This window comes from Capronia epimyces, assembly GCF_000585565.1.
Source record: "Capronia epimyces CBS 606.96 chromosome Unknown aczIQ-supercont1.4, whole genome shotgun sequence".
Lineage (NCBI taxonomy): Eukaryota > Fungi > Ascomycota > Eurotiomycetes > Chaetothyriales > Herpotrichiellaceae > Capronia > Capronia epimyces.
Window position 1 is genome coordinate 3,456,308 of NW_006912907.1, and position 21,710 is coordinate 3,478,017.

Below are 21,710 nucleotides of genomic sequence, written 5' to 3' on the forward strand. Positions count from 1 at the left end.
GGCAACGGACAGACGAAGTCTTTGGTCCTTGGTTGCCTTGCATCGAACTTCCACATTCCCCTGCACTCCGAGCCCAGCTTTGCTCGATATCATTCACGTACACCGCCATTTAGCAAGCAAATTCCAGATGGCAAGTATTCCCGTCCCATGAATGTCACGATTGGCGCGGTTGATGCCGAAAAGGTCGGCAAGCCCGCCCTTATCCAACAGGTAGGGGCAGGGACGTTCCTCACTGTAAGACGGGTCTCAAATTGATCCTGAACGCAGTATCTGAGGAGGAATGTCAGATTTGAGAACGAACAACAGACGGCCTAAGCCCAGCCTTTGCTCGGCGTCCAGATCCTGTATGACAGACGGTTTCCATCAACCCATACTAAGCCAGAAGGAAGGCAAGCGGTCAAGCCTGATGGGCGGATAGTGAAGTTAACAGAAGGGGGAGAGTGGTGTCAGGGGCGGCATGATAAAGGGAATGAAGGCGGTCTGACTAAGGCTGGGGTTGAAAAGTCCCCATATTGGCAGCCATTTTTCTGTCAGACTGACTGACACCTGTCCTCTGCTAGTACTCCGTACCCTGGGCGAAACTTCTGGAGGCGCCAAGGCTGCGATACATCATAGGGTGGTACGTTGGTACTACTGTTTACTGCGGCCTACAAGGCAGTTGGCATTTGGCATTTGCGTGGAGTCGATTTGAGTCCTGTCGAATATTCCTGCTCACACCATAGCAATCATTCCATCCTGCCTCACACACTGATTGCCTGACAAGATGGTATGTAGCATCGCCCCGGAACGCGGACCTGTGCTGACCTTGCGCAGCCACCCTCCGACGCCCAAAAGCGACTGGCGCTCTCAATCATAGACTTCCTGTCGACTTCTCTAAAAGATGGTACACTCACATCGGACGATGCAGACAATATTGAAGTGGCCACAAATTGCATTGCAGAGGCGTTCAAGGTCGACCCAAACGACAAGGCCGCCATATCGGCAGCTGTCGGTTCTCAATCACTGCTCAGCGTCTTTTCAGTCTATGAGAAACTGAAAGGCACTGGCACCTCCGCCGAAACCCCTCTTCCCAAGCCCTCGGAACTTTCTGCGATCAACCCCGAAGCTGAAAAGCTCAAGAGTGCTGGAAACGCCGCCATGCAGCAGAAAGACTACAAGACCGCCATTGCCAAATACACCGAAGCCATCAAGTACGCTCCCACAAATCCCATCTACCTGTCCAACCGGGCGGCTGCATATTCTGCAACTGGGGATCATACATCTGCAGTGCAGGATGCCGAGTTGGCCGTTGCGGCCGATCCCAAATACACCAAGGCGTGGTCAAGATTAGGTCTGGCACGGTTTGCCCTGGGCGACGCCAAGGGCAGCGTGGAAGCGTATGAGAAAGGGATTGAATTTGAAGGCAGTGGTGGAAGTGAGGCTATGAAGAAAGGACTGGAGACTGCCAAGAAAGAGTTGGCCAGAATGGAGGCGGCAGAAGACGATATTCCTGAGGACGAAGTTGACGATGCGCCCGGCAACACCAGAGGTGGCGGTGGATTGCCTGATCTTTCTGGACTGGCAAGTATGCTTGGTGGGGGAGCTGGAGGGGGAGGTGGTGGGATGCCAGACCTTTCCAGCATCATGAACAATCCGATGTTTGCATCCATGGCCCAAAATCTGATGCGAAATCCCGAGGCCCTGAGTGGACTTATGAGCAATCCCACCATCCAAAACATGATGCAGGGCCGCCGAGAAGGAGGCGGTGGCGGTGGCCTGCCAGACATGAGTCAAATCCAGCAGATGATGCAGGATCCTGCCCTGGCGAATCTGTGAGTGTGGCCCTTCCCTTGATCTTCTGACTGCTGACTTTGGTTCTCGAAGGGCACAACAGTTCATGGGTGGAGGCGCCGGTGCCGGTGCTGGGAGAGGGGCTGGACGGTAGAAACACATTTACCAGGCGATTGTTTGTTATGCACTCCATAGGCGACATGAAGTGATGATACACCAAATACAGCGAGTTTTACATCAAGACGATCTGGCGTGTCTGTCTCGGGACGCATGAATTTGGTGAACCCAGCAGCGCGATCGTGACTCGCCAGCCTTGTTCTAACCGATACGGCTGCCATGTCAAAGCATGCCAGTCATTTTTGCATGGCACTATACCTACTTGTAGGAATTCTTCCTGCCTATCTGGAGAGTTTGGTGGTCCGTTAAAACCGTGACTTGCTGCTGCCGGCCTCGGTAACGGTCTCAGTCAGCCGACTGACAGTTGGTTATCGTGCATGAAGCTAAAGTATTGCTACGTGGCACTCACGCAGGCGAAGGTGCAATTTGCTGGCAATATGCAAGTGATTCCCAGGGTGCCCCTCGGCAGAAGACAATAGTGACTTACGACGTTGTACCTGGACATTCCTGGCAATAAATATCGCTCAAGGTTCGCCTGTCACATCTTCCTCTTCCAGGTACCGGTGCGGAGATCCATGTCCGACAGTCGAAGATATTGTATCCCAGAATATCTGACCAATCACTTACAAATCTACGGTGCGCTAGATCGTACATACTGACAGCCAGCATGGCATCTATTGCTGGCAAGGTGTTTGCCCTCACCGGCGCGGCGTCGGGCATTGGATTGAACACATGTTGCCGGCTTGCACGCCTAAAAGCCCGTGCCATCTCCATCGGCGACATCAACCCCAGTCACCTTGAAGTCGCGAAGAAGAAGCTGCTCGACATCAACCCCGATGTGCAAGTCCTGACCTCCAAGGTTGACGTTGCTTCGAGCCTCGACCTCAATGCCTGGGTCAAAGACACGGTCGGCACGTTTGACGCTCTGGACGGATCAGTCAACTGCGCCGGAGTTATCAACCCGGCCACGTCGCAGCAAGGCCCCTTATTCTTGAACGAGACGGACGAATCGTGGAACCGAGTGGTCGGGATCAATCTGACGGGCGTCCTGTACAGTCTGCGAGCGGAGGTCAAGGCCATGTTGGCCCTGCCTAAAGCACCCCGAAGTATTGTCAACATCGCGAGCGCGGCCAGTTTGTTCCACGACCCAACCATCCTGTCATATTGTGTCACGAAAGGGGCCGTCGCAAATCTCACCACGACGATCTCGAAGGATCTGGCTTCGGTAGGGATTAGACTGAATGCTGTCTCTCCTAGTAAGTGGAAGGGTTTTGGTAGGTCCCGAAAGACGCAGTTTTAACAGATGCGCGTGTAGGTGCGACAAAGACGGGAATGGCTCTGCAGTGGTACAAAGATGAGGAAGAAGCGGTGGCTGATATGGCGAAACGAGGCATCACGTTGCTTGAACCCGACCTAGTTTCAGACACGGTCGTGTGGCTGTTGGGTAACGAGTCGGAGGGTGTATCTGGAGTCAACATTCCCGTTGGAGCAAGTACTCCGTGAGGTGGTCTGTCGACCAAACATCGGAGAAGAGATGACGGCGCTGGTAATGATGGAGACAAGGGAGATCAGCATCAAAGTATCCTGTACATGGAATACCGTGGAATCTCTAGCAAGCACGAGGTTGCATGTACTTTGGACACTAGACTCGTACTCCGTCGAAACCGCACCCACCCCCAGCACCTAGCATCCACCGCCCACCGCCCACCACCCACCAATTCACCAATACCTGCTTTGCACGGAGTATCCGTACTCTGTAAGTAGACACCCTTCACTCCGTCTTTTTCTCCCAGCGAAGACATATAGCTCCCGCCAGGATCCATCGTCTTATAGGCGGTCGACCAAGACTGACATCATCTTGCAGCGCCTCTTGATGACCTCAACCACGGACTTTGAATAAGACACAGACACCGGCCGGTCTTGTTCGTCGACCACTCCTGGTAATCTTTTACTGTTACAGAATGCTTTTCTGTACGCGCAAGCTCGATCCCGGACCGGAACTTGCAACGAATCCAGCCTGAATCCTGCAATTGTCCTGCAGCCTTTGCCCTTGTCTCCAGCCCCGCCACCACGGCATCAACGGCACCATGATTGGGCCATACCACGGCTTCAACAGCCTTTAGCTCTTCCCACATCGCGCCATATGCAGCTGAGCAATCATCGTCGCGATAAGACCTCCTCCTCGCCCTGCCTGGCGAGGACACACGGCTACATTTGGACGGGGCGGACGGCAAACTACGGCGCCCGGTCTTGACGGCGGGGTTGCTAGGTTTGAGTCCATCCTCGCTTGGCTGCTACAAACCGGAAATGCAGTGCGAGGTAGATTCTTGGATCTTGGAAAAAGCTGGAACTCTCATTGCAGAGCTGCATCATAATGGGAGCTGAAGTTGAAGAGCTCCTCATTAGCAGCCTCCCAAGGTGCCCCGCAGCTTGGACAAGCTGAGACGGCTACATCTTAACGAAGTCTACTTCGATTTCCAACTTGACATCGATGTCGATCCTCAAATTGGCCCTAGCAAGCGTCATGTCAGGTCGACGTACCTGAGGCCGGGCATTCACCCATAGCTTCATCCAGCTATACTACTACTTAGCCTCATTTGCCATCTATCTTCGCCCACCAACATCTCTTGTTCTTTGTCGCACTGATTCCCCTTGCCATATCCTCCCACTAATACCCTCTCCCTGTCTTCAAGCCAGTCTCATACATTTTCCGCGCATCTGGCTGTTTCGTTGGCCAGGCCGGGACTACCTCTATCATTCTAGTGTCAACCTCCACCCAGATGCAATAACCACGACGATGATCACCTTCGAGATCGCCGTCGTCATTTTCCTCGGCCTGGTTCGATGCGGCCTGGCCAAGTATGTTACTTCCCAAGCCTCGACGGCGCCTCCAACAGGAGTGTAGCGATCCACGTACAACCACCTGGTGCGGGCTGAACCATCAGGTGTGTTCCTAGAATATCAACTGACTTTCTCTACCTTCCTATCCTCAGTGACCAAGGCTACTGGACATCCGAACAGACAACAACGGCATGGTGGACGCCGACCACGACCTCGTACTGGGAATACTGGACGCCATCGACGACTTACACGACATGCTACACGCAAGAAAACGTGGTAGTGACCGTCACCTCGGTAATTCCATGTCCGGTGACCTCGACGATCGTCTACTGGGAGTGCTGCGACCAATGTGCCACCGACTGCAATTACCCCCCTACCACGACGTACGACTACGGCGTTGGCACCACGACCGTGACGTCGTATACTACCACAACACCCGCGGCGGCCGGATTGCAGACCATCACCAGCAACGGCATGGTCATTGTCGTTGTAGACACCTCCACTGCGGCCACGGTGCCCTCACAGACAGCCAGCGTCGTGTACCAGGTCGTCAGTGACGCACAGGAGGGAAGCCCAAGTTCGAGTCTGTGGTCCGTCGGCATGTTTTTGGCCGCCGTTGCCACCATTATGATCTTGTTATGATTTCAATGCATGAGGGGCTGAGGGTTGTTCTTTCTTAGCTCATCCTTACTCTGATATGGATGAGTTCATACGTACATTGGAGGCTGGCTTCTTGGGGGTGGCTATTGTATCACTGCATGGGTGGCATATGTGAAGTATAAATCCGATACCCAACAGCAAGGGAGGTAAAGAGAGCGTTACGACTCCAGCGGCTTAGCAATTAATGGTAATGAACTAGAATGACTGTATGAGAATTCAATTCAATCAACTACTTCCTCCATTCAGGATTCTTGTGCTGCGAACTGTCTGGATTGTACTACTAGTATCCAGTGTCGGCAAAGCTGCCTTGCCTACGCACTTAGTTTCGGGCGGCAGCTTTAGTGAAAGCTTGGTGCGATAAGCTTATCGCTCTGCCAGAGCTGCAATCCTCCGATTGGCCCTCGCTATCGACCTCTCTTGCTGCGTTACCACCATGACACTATCCCCCTTGTGAGGCGAGGCGATGTTGATTGCTTCTGTCACTCACCATCATAGCGTCGACGCTCTGGAAGATTTGACACGGCATCGACCGGATCGCTAACATGTCAGTCTCAGTCCACGTCTTGCGATAAATCATCCACGGGGGGAACCATGCCGTCAAGAAAGCCACCGTTCGGGGCAAGGTCGTCCAGTTCTCGCGGGTTCACTCGCCAATTCCGTCTGAACAGCCAGCGGTCAGAGACCGAGGCTTTGTTGGCGTCTCAGTACGATGAAGAAGACCAGGCCGATAGTGACGGCTTGTATCCGCCACATTGCACCTGGACGAGCAGCCAGAACGAGCCACCTCGCGCAGCAGATGTGTATAGAAATGCCGACTGCAATGTCTACGAAAACATCCTCCGGTAGAAGACTGTACCCAGAGACCGTCGATGGCCACGCACTAACTGACATTGGGGTGATAGTCTCCGAAGAGACATCATCAACAGTATCGGTGAGCAAGTCGACCCTATACAGTTTCCCTTCGTCTCACCTCCCCCTTAGATGACCCATATTCGCTCGAGCAATTGAAAGCGCCGCGCATGAACATCTCTGTCGTCCGTCCTCTGGTCGATTCGCTCTACGAGAAGCAGGATCTTTCGCTCGGTTTGGTCCGTCGCTCTGTCGGTGGAATTCTCATTGACTCGTCCCAGTATATTGCCTCCTCGTCAATCGAATGCAATTCATCCGTGAGCAGTCCTTCGCGACCCATCATCAGACAGTGAATCTTACCCGCGCACTTCTTTGCGAACTGGTCGCCGAAAAGCTCCTTCGTCGGTACAACGAAAACAACCCTGGTCCCAGAGGACTCCTCAAACTGGCAAATATACTGGTCGCTGGTTTCGACCCATTCCAGGGTGCTCCGCCCGAAGTCACCCAAACGAGCGCTCATCCCATGCACTGGGCGGCGAGAAAGAACGGCGCAAAGATCGAAAAGAAGCTGACCGCGCTTGAACTGGCCATTGTGAGCGCGAGCAAGAGCTTTCTGGCCAGTAGCGCATGTCAGAAAGTCGTGGATGCAATATACCGGGGCAAACTGGTATATACTCCGAGCAGCTTCATCGACATTCTTCCCGATGGCTGGAAGAAGCGGCCAATCTCCCTATATGATCCGAGGAGAGCACCGTTGCTAAATCAGTATCGCCTGATCGTGCCACGGACCCGGAATATCGTCGAAGTCTTCCAATTCGTGATCCTGCTTGGTTTGTATGTCGCGGTGATGATGGGTCGTGAAACCCGAATGACTCCAAAATACACGGCTGTTGAAGCAGTGTTCGACATCTATGCTGCTGGCTGGGTATGCTCGTCCGTGTACTGTAGAACACGCGCTGACCCGGGCAGGTTCTCGATCAAATCGCCTCGGTTCTTGAACACGGCTGGGGAGTCTATACGCAGAACTTATGGTCGTTTCTCGATGCCACCTTTAGCACCATCTTCATGATATACCTGGTCCTTCGGCTGCATGCTTTGCGACTCCATGATCCAAATCAGTCTATGCAGTGGAACCGTACAGCCCTTGACGTTCTGAGCTGTGCGGCGCCAGTCTTGATTCCACGACTGGCATTCAACTTCATGTCGGAAAACATGTTGTTTCTCTCTTTGAGAGCAATGATGTCCGATTTCCTGACCCTCACGGCTCTTGCTGTTTGGTGCTTTGCGGGGTTCATGTTAAGTCTGAAATGGTTGCATGCTGGAGCGCACTCAGTAAGTTTGAGATCACTTGTTGGAGACGCGCCTAACGTGAGTAGTCCATCACAATTGGCAAATGGATGATTTGGATCTGGTTTGGTCTGGACGGGACAGGCATTGACGAGTCTGTGGATTTCCACTGGCTCCTGGGGCCGGTGTTGATGGTTCTGTTCGCCTTTCTTGGAAACACGCTGTTTCTGACCATTCTTGTTTCGATGTTGACCACCACGTTCGGCAGTATCGTCTCCAATGCCATCCAGGAGATCCTGTTCCGCCGAGCAGTTCTGACGTTTGAAGGAGTGAAATCAGACGCCATTTTTGCATATATGCCGCCATTCAACATCCTGGCATTGGTCGTCATGCTTCCCCTCAAGTTGTTGGTCTCGGAAAGAATGTTTCACAAGATTAACGTCGCAGCAGTCCGCACCCTCAATTTTCCGACGTTACTGATTATCGCCTGGTACGAAAGAAGGACATTGTGGATATCCGACAAACCTCGACCACAGCATGCCAGAAGAATAGACTGGAAGAATGCGAATGGACCGAGAGCGACCATTTCGCCATACTGGGCTATCTCGAGGTTCTCTGTGCACGGAGATATTCAAGCAGTGTTTGACATCGACCCGCCGCAGCAAGTGTTGGACAAAATTGCCGAAGAGGACGATTTGGAATACAGTGATGGCATTGGAAAGGCCGTGAACAAAAAATTGACTGGGGGATTTGACTCTACCCCGGCATCCCGGCGGCCAAGTCGAGCAACGGATTCGAAGCGACGAACGTCTGTGGATGCGAGAGCTGAAAACAAGGGAAAAAAGGATCCCAAGGCTTCGGAACAGCTCGAACAGGAATTCCAAGAGTCGAGTGAGGCCGAAGACGAAGCCAGCCATCCCCCACGATACCGCAAGATAAAGCGAGGGGAAAGGATGGATTCCATCGTCGACTTTAGCGATGATGGCAACGATAAACTGCTGGAGGCGAACGCACGGCTACACAAGATGGAAGCGGCCATAGCCAGGATGGAGGCGATGCTATCGCAGTTCTTGAATCAGGATGCCAGTTCCGAGAACAGTGAAGGGAAGGCTGAGTTGGAGCAGGAAATACAGACCAACACGATCAAGTAGAGTCGTGATACTGTTTGCGTCACGGGTTAGCAGGCGATAACATTTGGCGCTGGCATGGATTATCTGGCGGGTGGTATGAATACGAATATCTGTACTCTGCACAGCACTGAATCGGAGTACCGGAGACGGAGACCAATTACCTTACACAGTATAATATACAGTGTGCTCCGTCCATGTCTATGCCATAATTAATTGTATATGTAAAATTAATATCTGTGCTCCGTATGGATAGAGAAGGAGAGGATTGATTAGTAGGGGGATGGTGGTTGCCCCTGACAACCAGCGAGGCTGAGATGATGTTGTGCCCGTGGGCTGCCAATCTTCGCTCTCCTCTCCCCCTCTCCAACGACTTGTAGACGCATCGCATCGTATCGTATCGCATCGCACAGCGTGGGACGAACCACTCTATCTCACCTCGACCGCTGACCCCGAATACCTCTTCACTTCCCTCCCTCCATGGCTGCAACAATGGCGCAGACGTGCTTCTCCGCCAGCACCTCCTCGTTCCGCACGTCGCAGTCACAATCGCAGGCGCCAAATGCGGCAATGTCTTATTCGGACAGCCCGCTGACGCAACTGCCGGCGGTGGACTTCAGCTTCGACGACCTGCGGAGGCGGATGACCGAGTTCAGTGTGAAATTTGACGCCTTCATCGAGCGCGGACGGAAGCGAGTATTAGAAGAGAGGAACGAGTTCCGCGCGCGTCTGGGCGAACTACATGGTAAGGAAAACCCAACCCCTAGACTTGGGGGGCTCAATCCCAAGGACACGCGGGCTGACTGGGCTTGGGCTTTGCAGAGGAGCAGCGATCGTCCAACACTCAAATCGCGAGCTTGCAGTCCACCCTATCCACACATAACCATGTCCTCGCCAGAGAACAGCAAGAAAAGAATGAAATGCACGCGCAGATCTCCAAGCTGGAAGCCCACCAAGCCACTCAAGCCGCTACGCGAGATCGGCTGAAGAACGCGATTGCCCAGACGCAACGACAGATTGAGGTCAAATTACAAGCACAGCGCGACTATGCCGCGAAGATGGACAAGCAGAGTCGATTGAACGGGCCAGAGCTGGGGTTCTGGGAAACATATCTGGGCTGCCGCATCGAAGGGAGCGGCGACGAAAACAAAGTCAGCATTGTCTTTGTCTTTCCTCCCCTGAAAGGCGGGAAGAGCGATGAAGAGAGGGAGGCCGTCTTTGACTTGGAGATTCCGGCCACCGCGACGGGAAAGTATGCGGTGGTACACATGAAGCCGAGGCTGGAACCTGCCAAGGTCGAGAAGGTGCTGGACCGCTTGAACTCGACCCGGGAGATTGGAACTTTGTTGAAAGGCATGAGAGGACTGTTTGCGGAAGCGATGAAGTGAGGCTTGCCTGGTCTTAGTCCTGGTCTTAGTCCTGGTCTGGGTCCTGCACATCTCAGTAATGACCGATATATACCCCCATATTGCATGGTAAATGGAATGAACAATGGACTGAGAAAGACCTTGCAAGACGCCAGTTGGCGACAGTGTGGTTTACAACGAGCGCTACAAACAAGGAATGTGCTTTGTGCTTTGTCGTGTGACTGCGACGGGCTAAGGCTTTTCCTTCTGGCATTCATGAAGGGTAGATCGGCATCTACTGCCATAACCCAGCGGGTCCAATCTGCCCAGGCGGTCTGTCCTGTCTAAGAGAAGCAATCTACCTATATCTGTCTGGTAGGAACCAGTACTGAGTAAAGATTCACATCATCTCTCTTCCGCATTATTGTCCGTTCGAATTCGGTTCAGGCGGCCGAGTACTGAGGAAGACAAGTGTCGATACCGACCACCTACCGATAGATTGGCGAACCTCCTCCTCCTCCTCCTCTTCCTCCTGGCATATGTTAGATGGCGAATCTACTCCTCCTCCTCCTCCTCCTCCTCCTGACATACATTAGATGGCGAATCTCCTCCTCCTCTGCCTCCTCCTCCTGACATACATTAGAGCGAAACTCCCGTAGAGCATCTCAGAAGAAATATTCCGACGGAGAAGGGTTCGCGACAGCAGTCCACCCGAAATCGAAATTATCTGTTTTGGTGCAGCCTTGTGCCCTGGGTACCTTCGGTCAGAAAAGGACTTGCACAAGGCGGGGCTAGGTGCCGGGCGTGTTGATATAACGTGCCTAAGCCCCTGCCAGTGGCTATAGGTCCTAAGTCCACCTAATGTATCCTAAGCCCCCGCGACTAACCCGTCACGGGTGCTCACCTACCACCTTAGTACTGTACGTCTAATATTGCTGGTACAGTAGCTGGCGCGAGTTGCGGGTGAGCGCAAGGCGGCCTCACCCCTCAGCTTAGGAGTGGTGGGAGGCCAAAAGCGGCGCCCACGACTGTTGTTTTCGGCACCGACATGTGTACGCCATACGGAGTAGGTATGCGTAATTCGCTTATTTTGCAATTTTGGGTCCGGTCTTAATGCTCCGCCTTACTAGTCACTAATCTAGGAACTGCGGTTCCGTATTCTGTACTCCGTATGCGTCTCCGTCTGCGTTTGTACTGAGTAGTAGTTCACGACACGATTTCATTCCCAGCGTACCGAGTACCATGTCGTCCACCAACATGGCCTCAATGCCCGCAGGAGGTACCACTTGCTCCCCAATGTCCATGCTGTGGCTCTGTGTTCGCTGACGTATGCTGCAGACCAGAAATCCAAGAAAAAGAAAAAGTCCAAGAAGAAAGGCGCCAATGCTCCCTCTTCGGCTGTCGATGCTCCCACCCTCCCCGTCGAGTCTGAGGCTCCCGATGCCGACGACGAGCCAGAAACAAAGGACGCCGTAGAGAAAGAAAACGAGGGCACGGAACCGGAACCGGAACTGGAACTGGAAGATGATGCCAAGTCAGGCCTGGACGGCAAGCAGGAGTCGTCCAGAGCAACAGACACAGCAGGACAAGAAACAAACCCTACTACTACTGAATCCCCAGACTCCGCAACCTTGACCAATGGAGACGCCAGTGCTGTTCCCGAAGCCGAGAAAGACGAGGGCGGTGACGAGGACAACGATGCAGCAGTCCGGTTCGACGCGCTCGTCAAAGACCGCGATACCCTCCGTCTCGAAGTCACTCAGCTGCGCCAGTCCCTCGAGGAATTACGGTCCAGGCATGCGACAGAAATCGAGACCATCCAAGGTGAATTGGCTGACACACAAGCCGAGAAAGAGAGTGCAGAAGAACAGTATCAGTCGCTACTAGGCAAGGTGAACACGATCCGGTCTCAGCTCGGGGAGCGACTCAAGGCCGATGCTGTAAGTGACTATGACTAGACCTACAAGGCTGTTATCCCTCCAAATCTCTACATGTCACGTCTAGCGGCCCAGAACACGGCACATTGACATGATCCCCTACGTAATAGGAAGACCTGGCGCAAGCGAGGACACGAATAGACGAGCTGGAAGAACAGAAGTCCGAACTCCAAGAGAGATATACGGCTCGCTCCGCCGAAGTCGAGGAGCTGACGGCCCGCAACCAAGACCTTGTAGCCAAGGAGGCGGAACATTCGAAGGAGCTGTCGAGCCTACGCAACCGCTTGACGCTGGCCCAGCAGAACTGGCGCAAGGAAAAAGAAGAGCTCGTCGACCAGGAAGCGTACCTCCGCGAGGAATTCGAAAGCGCCAAACAGGCCATGCACGACTGGGAGGTCCTGGCCATGGAGGAACGCACTCTCCGCCGCGATCTGGCCGACCGCGCCGCCGATTTGGAGGAGCAGGTCTCGACGCTGAAAGAGGCGTACGACAAGGCCGCCGGCGACCGCGACACCCAGGCGAGCGCCGTCGAAGGACTGCAGAAGGCACTGTGGGAGATCCAGTCAGTGCGAAAGCAGGAATTGAAGGAACTCGTCGAGGCGAACCAGAAGGAGCAAGACGAACTGCGTGCACAGCTCCATGAGCTTCAGGCCAAGCACGATGCGACCGTCACCGAGTTGGAGCAGACCAAGAAAGAACTCGACAGGGCCCTTCCGTTTGAGAAAGAGGTCAAGGAGAAAAACCTGCTCATCGGAAAGCTGAGGCACGAGGCGGTCATCCTGAATGACCATCTCACCAAGGCCTTACGGTTTCTCAAGAGGGGCAAGCCAGAGGACAATGTGGACAGGTGAGACACCATTTGCGTTCTTTGTGTTCCCTTTCCGTGTCATTTTCTCCTCTCCCCTCCCTTTTGACGTTGTTTCGGCCCGAAATACTCAATACACGGGCCTCGAACGTCACGTGTAGCCTCAGAAGCCGACTAGGACTCTCAGCTAACAAAGCATCTCTGCACTACAGACAAATCGTCACGAACCACTTCCTCCAATTCCTCGCCCTGGACCGTGCCGACCCGAAGAAATTCCAGGTGCTGCAGCTCATCGCTGCCCTGCTCGGATGGAGCGAGGAGCAACGCGAACAAGCCGGCCTGGCGCGCCCGGGTGGCCATGGGTCCAACACCTCGAATTCCAACTCCCTCCGACTACCCGGGTCGCCGCTGTTTCACCGCACGCCGAGCACGCCTGCATTTCACCATGACTATTTCGGTCCGGACAGCGTGACCAGTCCCGGATCTGCCACCAAGGAGTCTCTGGCCGAGCTGTGGCAGCATTTCTTGGAACAAGAGGCCGGGGCGAGTAGCACCAAGACGAGGCCGACCAAGTCGAGGCAAGGCAGCCAAAGCACGATCCCGCCGCCGACGCCGACGCTGAAATAAAAGAAAAGAAAAGAAAAGACTGGAGTTTGAGGCAGCTAGAATCAAAAGTCGAGGCACTGTCGTATACCCGATGTTCCTACACGCAATACAATATGATGTGATGCCTTTTTGCTCTTACTTGATCAATTCTGGTAGCTGCTCATGACTAGACTCACGCTACAAGTCCTTTCTATCCGTGCCGCGTGTGCGTGTGCATCCTCCTCAGGGGCAGGTAGATTGCCCACTGGTTTATTCAGAGAGAAGGTAGATTGTCCACTGGCTTATTCAGAAGAAGAGACCTTGATCACCAGTTCCAGCCAGAACTAACCTGGCGAGCCTGTTGATCCACTTCTTCTTCTTCCCATCACCCGGGTTTTCCTGCAGTGCTCCGCCCACGACACCCTCAGGGTTGAAGTGCTTGGTTTTTCCTGCACTGCTCTGGCGCGCCAACGACACCCTCAGGGGTTAAGTGAAGTGAAGTGCTTGCCGATGCCGATTCTTCCCTGGCTCGAGAATGGGCCACCCACAACACAGCCTCCGTCACAGCCATATTAACCACAGCCGCAACCATAACCACAGCCACAACCATAACCACAGCCACAACCATAACCACAGCCACAACCATAACCACAGCCGCAGCCACAGCTAGACCATCTACTCGTAGATAGATAGTGATCAAGCAATCCGAGTTCTATCCAACCCCAACCATTAAATGATATATCGATCTATATCTATAACGCAATACTCCGTACAATGCATTGGAACGTAGGCATTCCCATCCCATCCCATCCCATCCTGACCTACTCCACGAAGCCCAAGATTAGATTGGTCCCATCCCATCCTAGACGGAGTCTTCAAGTCTGTAGAAAGTGAAAGGAAAGACGTGAGCAGCGTCGCTGGTTGTTGGCCGGCCCATGCTAGGCAGGAATCAGGAATCAACAAGCCGTAATAAGCGGTGACCATTCCCACATATGAATCTGAGTCTGGGATCATGTCTACATACTCATGAGTCTAGGATCATGTCTACATACACATGAATCTGGGATCATGTCTACATACATATAAATCTGGGATCATGGCTCAGCCAGCTCAAGCCAGGCCGTCCTCGCCTGACTGCATGCTATGATTATATGTTGCCCGTCCTCGCCAGACTGCATGCTGTGATTATGATTATGTGTTGCGAGGTCCAGTCTGTTTCGTACCAGTGTCTCGACACTTTCGAATCGATTCGTGCAGGTTCAACGGGTTTCTTTTACAATGGGGGTTGGACTATGACTTTCCTGCCACGCACACACACGTATTGCTTAGCACTTTTCTATCTATCCTTCACCACTTCGCCCGTACTGTTGTCAAAGGTTGAAATGTTCCATGTTCTCTATCAAAGGGTCGCAGGGAGATCGCAGGCTATATAGTATAGTGTAGTATGCCTAAACCAGCCTTCTGGTTACAGAACAAGGCTGGGAATGCACCTAAGTTTTACAACTGTAGGTCGTTAGGTTAGCCGCCCAGGAAATAGCGCGCGGATAGGAGAATCAAGACTCCCACGAAAATATCAAATCAAGGTTGGAATGTTCCATGTTGTCTATCAAAGGGTCGCAGGGGTAGCGCATGCTACATAGTATAGTGTAGTATGCCTAAACCAGCCTTCTGGTTATATACCTAAATCAGCCTTCTGGTTAAAGGGCAAGGCTGGGAATGCCAAAGTTTGACAGGAAAGAGGGTTCTGTGTTCGCAACCTGCTTTCGATATATAACCCTGATAGCATGCCAGAGTGAAAGCAACCGAGTCGTGCATGTACGGTACTGTGCAGTCCAAGCGTGTCACCGAAGTTCACCATCAAGGAAACTGATAGCCGTGGTATTGAACTAATCGAGGTAGTTGCTCCTACGACCCAACGCGTTAGTATCAGTGTTAGATTTCCAGCCGCTGTGGAAAGCCCCCAGCAGAAACTTGAAACTTGAAACTTGCAGGAGTATAAATACTTACAAGATCCAGCCAGTCTAAGCCATGGAGTGTAATTTCTTTGGCAAAGACAAAGCCGTCTTCTCTAGACCGTCCTTGCTCTGGCTTTGACTTTGATTCTGACTCTGACTCTGGCCCTGGTCCTGGCCATAGCCCTGACTTTGACCCTGACCCCATCTGAATGGACAGTACGCGTGTGTGCTTGTCGACTGCAAGCTTGACATGGCGCAGACCGACTTGTGAAGAATGAGGAAGAGGAAACCGTTCCCCAATTTCTACCAGAGCTTCGGCAATACTGGCCGCGGTTTCGCTGTTCCAAGAGCCCTCCACCACTTTCGCCAATCTGAGTGCCATCATTGCTTTTCTTCTGACTTCGGCTTTCGTCGACGACGTGGCTGCGAGAAAGATTGGTGGGATCAGACCCAGCGCCGACGGCAGTTCCCGGAAGGACTCGCCCATGGCAACAAGGTCGTTCTTCAGCATCTCCTCGACCTCGTGGACGATGAACTTGCACCGACACTGCTCCTGCTGCGACGACTCCCTTGAGTAGGAGTAGGATGTCTGAGCCTTCACCTGATCAAGTAAAATATATGCTGCGACATTGTGCACCACCAACATCCTGCGTTGGAACACCGGGCCCGTCGCTGCCAGGTTCTGAAAAAGGCTCATCCATTTGTACAATCTCGCATCAATCTCCTGGATCGTCTCAGTCAGCTCGGGACTGAGTGGCATATGTTGCAATGTCAGAATTGCCTGGATACATTGGCCCAGATAGTCACTAGCCGCATTCAGGGTCTGGAAGGTGGGAAGCTCAATGTTCATGATTCTCCTGTCCTGTGCGCTCAGCGACAGCGTTGACATCTGGCCTTGCAGCTCTTCCAGCCTGTTCTTGGAAACAAATTTGATGCAATCCCGAATACTTGGTTCAAGGTAAGTGGAGATGAGGTCGTCGGCAGGTTTGTCTGGCCCGAGTTTGGCTTTCCATTCGCCCAGTATTGTGATGGCTGCTTTCATGTGATCAAATGCCGCCTGACTGCTGCCGTTAAAGTTCTCCAGTGCCCAAAAGATGACGCATGCCGCGAGTACAATGTCGACCGGTAGCTTGCCTTCGAGCAGTGCCCGAATTGCGTTGTTGTAGTGGTACACAAACTTGTTATTCGATCTGACCGAGCTCGATTCGACGGTAGTCAAGGACAGGTGCAGGCATGCTAGGGCTATGACGGAGTGTTTGATGGCAGGCTCATGCCATGTCGCTTGCGGCAGGATCACCGTCCATAAATATGGGTTTGAGTAGACCGAGATAAGGTCGGACGTCTTCTCTAGGAAGAATTGAAAGGATTGGCATTCTTCTTCTGTTCCGAACGTGGAGGTGAGAGCTAGCCCTTGCGGATGAGGATGGGAGGTAAGGTAGGATTGCAGCTGGAGCCGGTTGGAGGGCGGGTTTGTCGACACCGCCGGTCTTGCTGAAGATGATGAGGTGGGTTCGAATAGTCGGATCCTGGGTGGCGCGTAGCCGAGACAGTTGATGTTTGATCTAGTACATCTGATATAGAAGAAACGATGTCATCAGCACGGTTCCAATGTGGAGGACAAGTGTGCAAGAAACTGTAAGGGAAGCGACATCATCTACCTCAGGCATTTTGGTTTCTCTTCGTCACACTTGATCCTTCTCTTTCTGTCATTCAGCACTGGTCAGCATTGGCCATTTCCAGGAGATCTTAGACCAGTCACTGCAACTCCATCCCCCCCTTAGTCGTACGTACTTGCAGGTCAGACAGCCATTGAAAGTCTTTGGAGCCCATTTTTTGGTCCGAGTGCTATCAGCTGATAAAGATGTGGAATGGTGGTGTTGAGATTGAGGTGGAAATCTAGCTTCAGATTCAGAAGCACGATATGGTATCGACTGGGGGACATCAACATCCGTATTGGTGTTGCTCACGGGCGAGCCCATTGAAGACATGTCCTGAAGCATCGGGTATCAATGATATAGAAAGAGAGTTCCGCAACAGAGAATGAACTCACAGGCCGGGCCTGTGAGACAATCATGTCAGGGCGGCTTGTCACGGACCCATCAGCATGTCAGGCAGTGGACGATGAGATCTCGTATTTGAAAATAGTAATAACAAGGATGCTGGAAGCGCAAAGGAGAAGGTGGGATTTGAACGACGGTGAAATCGGAGCATTTAGAATAAGGCCACTGAGTGCAATGGCCACTAGTTGGAACACACCGGAGGCAATTCAGACAAAGAATGGATGATCATTTGCCGGGCTTAAATCCACCGAGTCGCAGTCAGTGCCAGATTGCCGACTCCTATTTGATGGCTGTGTCCCTGTGTGTAGTCCGGCCCGCGGCTGTACACCAGTCAATTCATTTCAGGCACCGGAATGCACTCTACAGCCTCGTAGGCTGTGTGAGGCTATGAGCCGGTCCACTCCGGTATCAATCCAATGTGCTAATCGAGCAAAAGCGTTGCCAGACCAGAGTCTGTACGGACGGGTGAAACCCTAGAGCCGAGGCCACTCCCCACGGCAGGACCATGACCGACAGGCTGGATTGGAATGTGTGGTAGTATCTCAAGCTGCTTTATGCACACCTTAGGCCGTCCATTGTAGTCTCGATGTACCGTAATTTGCAGCATTTCGGCTAGCCATCCACTGTGGAGATATCTCTGTCTGTTAACGGCGTGGCAGGCAGGCTCAATGGTACTCAAGCCGGGGTAGGAGGGAGGTAGCGGAGTATCAACAATACAAAAGCCAAAAGTAGCAGTTCTGGCCCGGTTCCACTCAGGCACTTGCAGATTATTGTATTCCCAGTGCGCCAGACTGGATATGAGAGGCGCTGCAATCGGACGGCAAGGCCGCTAAGAAGGCACTGACTCGAACTTGTCGCCAAATGAGACGTGGCGATGGCTGGAGCGTAGATGTGTAAAATCCCATCACTTCAGCTCCAGCTTAGACGATGTTCTTCGGCTCGGGCGGTGGAGCAGGGCGAGCAGTACTAGCCTTGCTCAAGGTGGGAAATAGGGCTGAAAGTCATTCCAAGGGCACATCCACTTGGCTGTGGAACTGGCGGCTTTTGAGTGAGATGATGGCGCACATGCCCATCGGTTCGCTCAGAGATCGCCATCAGACCAGATCTTGTGGGTATATCCTTGAACAGTAACTCCAAAATATACGGCGAACAAGTTAGGCAGTGCTCTGTCTAAGAATACAGCGCAGGGGTTCTGCAGCCTTCGGGCACTACCAACGGTTTGATCAGATCACCTAAAGGTAGTATTGCAGTGGCGACACAAGGGTGCCTGCCAGGCGACCATGGGAACCTCACCACGACGATCCTCGGCCTAAACTTTTTTTCAGCTGCGTGGCTGATTCTCAGAATATGGGACTCATCGAGAAGGGATCGGCATGGAGCGTTCGCAATCATCCCATAGATGATGGTGAGGGAGGGAATTCTCTCAATTACCGAGCCATCACTCGGAGGAAGGCCTTTCGCTAAGGCGGTCTAGAAGTCTGACATGAACGTGTCGAAGACTAGGATGAACGGTTCGGTTAGTCAGAGGACGAAAGGTCAGGCACGACATGAAGAACAAGCATCGGCAGAGGCGGGAGCGTGAGCGTGAGCGTGGATTGATCTGACCGCAGTTTCGGGTGATGGGCAAGTAGAAGGTGGTGAGGAAGATGCGGTCTGGTCTACAGAGTTACATCACAGCGTACGGAGTAGGTATTGAGTCGGTGTATCGTTACCGCCCCTCGCACAGACGCCTGCCCGAACCGGCTGTATTGCAGTACCGGTATTACCCACGGTTGTCCTTTCCTACTGGCCCGTCCCTTCCCCCTTTTCCATCGCTCCTTCCGTGTTCGACCCGTATCAAAGCTTGGCGCAGCTCTCCCGCGGCTTGGCAGTGTTTACCTGACGAATCGTTTGCTCTTCGATTACTCCATTCGGCTACAGCCTCTCCTTTTTGGCTTCAATTCCAATACTCCGTATACATGAACGGTCCATGGCCGTCCAGCTTTGCGTGTGCGACAGGGATATTCACTCATTGCAGTCGTTCGGCGAATTCCCACGACAAACCCGGTATAGTAACTCGTATCAAGTACAAAGCTTGGTCCCTGTGTGATTTCTGATGTCTTGGCTCTCGGGTCCCGTCATGTCTGCATCAAGTCTCCCCAGTCCCTCTCCCCCCAGGTCCTCTCCGCCAGTCGGTCCTCTGCCCTCTGCCCTCTGTATACAGCCGATCTCTCTCTTAATTCGTTTTCTGCTTCGTTGAATACATGATCCTTTGTACCCTGCATACCGTCGCTCGGATCATAGCCTGGAGGATAGTCATCGCTGTTTCCGTTCATCCCGTAACCCCATTTAAAGGGGGTTATTCTTTGCTTACCGGGCAGGTGACCTGCCAGGATCGACTCTTGCTATATGTCCCACACCTGACGTCCTCATGGCATGGCTGAATGTCGCCCATAGGAAATTGGTCAAACTCGCCTTTGCAGTATTCACCCTGTTTGGGATCATCAGCTTCCTCACAGCCGGCCCGTCAAAGCCAACCCGGATCCAGCACAACTTTCAACGGAAGCCTCTCGCTCAGTCGGCCCGCCAACATGCCGTCAAGCGCGAGTTCTATCATGCTTGGACGGCCTACAAGGACCATGCGTGGATGGCTGATGGACTGATGCCTTTGTCTGGAAGTAGGAAACAGCAGTTCTGTGGTTGGTCTGCCACTTTAGTCGATTCTCTGGACACTCTCTACATCATGGGATTTGACGATGAGTTTCAAGAGGCCGTCAATGCCACCTTGACAATCGACTTTTCTGGAACAGTTGGGGACTGTGTCGTCAATCTGTTCGAGTCTACCATTCGTTATCTGGGAGGCCTCCTGGCTGCATACGATCTCAGCAACGATGTCAGACTCCTCCCCAAGCTCGTCGAGCTCGGAAATTTGTTGCACTCGGCTTTCAGAACTCCCAATGGCATGCCGTGCACTCATTGCAAACTCGGAGCTAAAGACGTCCTGCTGCGGGCCCCCAATAGTGCTTCTTTGGCCGATGTTGGAAGCTTGTACTTGGAGTTTGCTAGGCTTGCTCAAGTCACCCAGGATGACAAGTACATGAGGACGGTCGAATTCTTGGCCGATGCCTTTTCTCGAGCGCAGAATCAATCCAGTATTGCTGGGCTGTGGCCGGAGATTGTCATTCCCAGTTCTACCGATGGCGACAATGGCCGGTTCGCCAAGGGAAACTTCCGCTACTCCCTGGGTGCCCTGTCGGACTCTGCCTACGAGTATCTGGTCAAGACTCACCTGTTGCTGGGAAAGAGCACCAAAATCTACGAATCCATGTGGAAATCCGCATCCAGGCAAATCAAGCGACACCTGTTATTTCGAGCCTTCATCCCTCCCGCCAACAAGGCCGATGTCATCTTCTCCGGAATAGCCACTATGGTACCGTCGGGCGACGAGCCCATGCTCGAGACGCGGACGGAGCACCTGGCTTGTTTCTCAGGAGGCATGTTTGCCATAGCCTCTCGCATATTTAACGAACCGCGTGACTTTGACGTTGGCAAGCAGATCACCAACGGCTGTGTTTGGGCATATCACAATAGTCCCACAGGCATCATGCCTGAAGCACTTACCACACTCCCCTGCTCGACGGGTGACGGGAAACAATGTGCCTGGAACGAGTCATACTGGGACCAAGAAAGCCGCCGTCCCGCCAACTGTTTGATGGCCGACTGTGACAAGTACACTTTCCCACCGGGCTTCCTGCAAGTGTCAGACCCTTCGTACAAACTACGACCCGAGGCAATCGAGTCGGTCTTTGTCATGTGGAGAATGACGGGCGATGAATACTGGCGTGATGTCGGCTGGTCCATGTTCGAATCCATCATCGAACATACCCGTTCTGCTTATGGCCATGCCTCTCTGCTGAGCACGATGGAAATGTTCGACCAGGACCGGTATGAAAAGGGTTTGATGGTCAGGAAAGTCTTGGCTAGAAGGCATGACGACATGGAGAGTTTCTGGTTTGCTGAGACGTTGAAGTATTTCTACCTGCTCTTCAGCGATCCCGGGTTGATCAGTCTGGATGAGTGGGTGTTGAACACCGAAGCCCATCCATTCCGACTGACACCGGGGATCCGAGGGTTTTAGCAGGCTTAAGGCCCTGTGCGTGGCCCATCACTTCCGTTGTCCCGGCCCATGATTCCATGTTGTATGCCGAGCCTCAGTGCCTTCCTACGTTCTATGCCGAATGATCGTCAGTATCAGTGTCAGCGGCTGGACCTCAATGAACCAACAAACAAGTCAACCGATCGATTGATATTGTTTAGACCTACTGTGCTTCCGCGACAGAAGGCAACGCAACACCCATCAACAGGCGAATTCCAGATCCAGAACTGCGCACC

At 52.9% G+C, this 21,710-nt stretch overlaps 8 protein-coding genes across 8 annotated transcripts; 7 read left to right on the forward strand and 1 right to left on the reverse strand.

Annotated features, from left to right (window-relative positions):
- Positions 1-147: 147 nt before the first annotated feature.
- Positions 148-1,815, forward strand: A1O3_05898 (protein phosphatase; the record flags this gene model as incomplete). The annotated part of the gene is made up of 2 exons (XM_007736018.1): positions 148-210; positions 814-1,815. 2 exons carry the CDS (start codon positions 148-150, stop codon positions 1,813-1,815), a joined length of 1,065 nt encoding a protein of 354 aa, XP_007734208.1.
- A 739-nt stretch (positions 1,816-2,554) lies between these two features.
- On the forward strand, positions 2,555-3,390 carry A1O3_05899 (uncharacterized protein; the record flags this gene model as incomplete). Its single annotated transcript, XM_007736019.1, has 2 exons — positions 2,555-3,143; positions 3,203-3,390. 2 exons carry the CDS (start codon positions 2,555-2,557, stop codon positions 3,388-3,390), a joined length of 777 nt encoding a protein of 258 aa, XP_007734209.1.
- A 1,294-nt stretch (positions 3,391-4,684) lies between these two features.
- On the forward strand, positions 4,685-5,370 carry A1O3_05900 (uncharacterized protein; the record flags this gene model as incomplete). Its single annotated transcript, XM_007736020.1, has 2 exons — positions 4,685-4,746; positions 4,881-5,370. 2 exons carry the CDS (start codon positions 4,685-4,687, stop codon positions 5,368-5,370), a joined length of 552 nt encoding a protein of 183 aa, XP_007734210.1.
- Positions 5,371-5,979: 609 nt separating this feature from the next.
- On the forward strand, positions 5,980-8,675 carry A1O3_05901 (uncharacterized protein; the record flags this gene model as incomplete). Its single annotated transcript, XM_007736021.1, has 6 exons — positions 5,980-6,230; positions 6,291-6,319; positions 6,370-6,471; positions 6,519-7,162; positions 7,207-7,569; positions 7,614-8,675. 6 exons carry the CDS (start codon positions 5,980-5,982, stop codon positions 8,673-8,675), a joined length of 2,451 nt encoding a protein of 816 aa, XP_007734211.1.
- Positions 8,676-9,143: 468 nt separating this feature from the next.
- A1O3_05902 (uncharacterized protein) lies at positions 9,144-10,039 on the forward strand (the record flags this gene model as incomplete). The annotated part of the gene is made up of 2 exons (XM_007736022.1): positions 9,144-9,396; positions 9,474-10,039. The coding sequence occupies 2 exons, from the start codon at positions 9,144-9,146 to the stop codon at positions 10,037-10,039; spliced, it is 819 nt and encodes a 272-aa protein (XP_007734212.1).
- A 1,215-nt stretch (positions 10,040-11,254) lies between these two features.
- On the forward strand, positions 11,255-13,366 carry A1O3_05903 (uncharacterized protein; the record flags this gene model as incomplete). Its single annotated transcript, XM_007736023.1, has 4 exons — positions 11,255-11,276; positions 11,336-11,937; positions 12,045-12,781; positions 12,952-13,366. 4 exons carry the CDS (start codon positions 11,255-11,257, stop codon positions 13,364-13,366), a joined length of 1,776 nt encoding a protein of 591 aa, XP_007734213.1.
- A 1,890-nt stretch (positions 13,367-15,256) lies between these two features.
- A1O3_05904 (uncharacterized protein) lies at positions 15,257-17,267 on the reverse strand (the record flags this gene model as incomplete). Its single annotated transcript, XM_007736024.1, has 3 exons — positions 15,257-16,850; positions 16,938-16,982; positions 17,071-17,267. The coding sequence occupies 3 exons, from the start codon at positions 17,265-17,267 to the stop codon at positions 15,257-15,259; spliced, it is 1,836 nt and encodes a 611-aa protein (XP_007734214.1).
- Positions 17,268-19,749: 2,482 nt separating this feature from the next.
- A1O3_05905 (uncharacterized protein) lies at positions 19,750-21,456 on the forward strand (the record flags this gene model as incomplete). The annotated part of the gene is made up of 1 exon (XM_007736025.1): positions 19,750-21,456. One exon carries the CDS (start codon positions 19,750-19,752, stop codon positions 21,454-21,456), a length of 1,707 nt encoding a protein of 568 aa, XP_007734215.1.
- Positions 21,457-21,710: the final 254 nt, after the last annotated feature.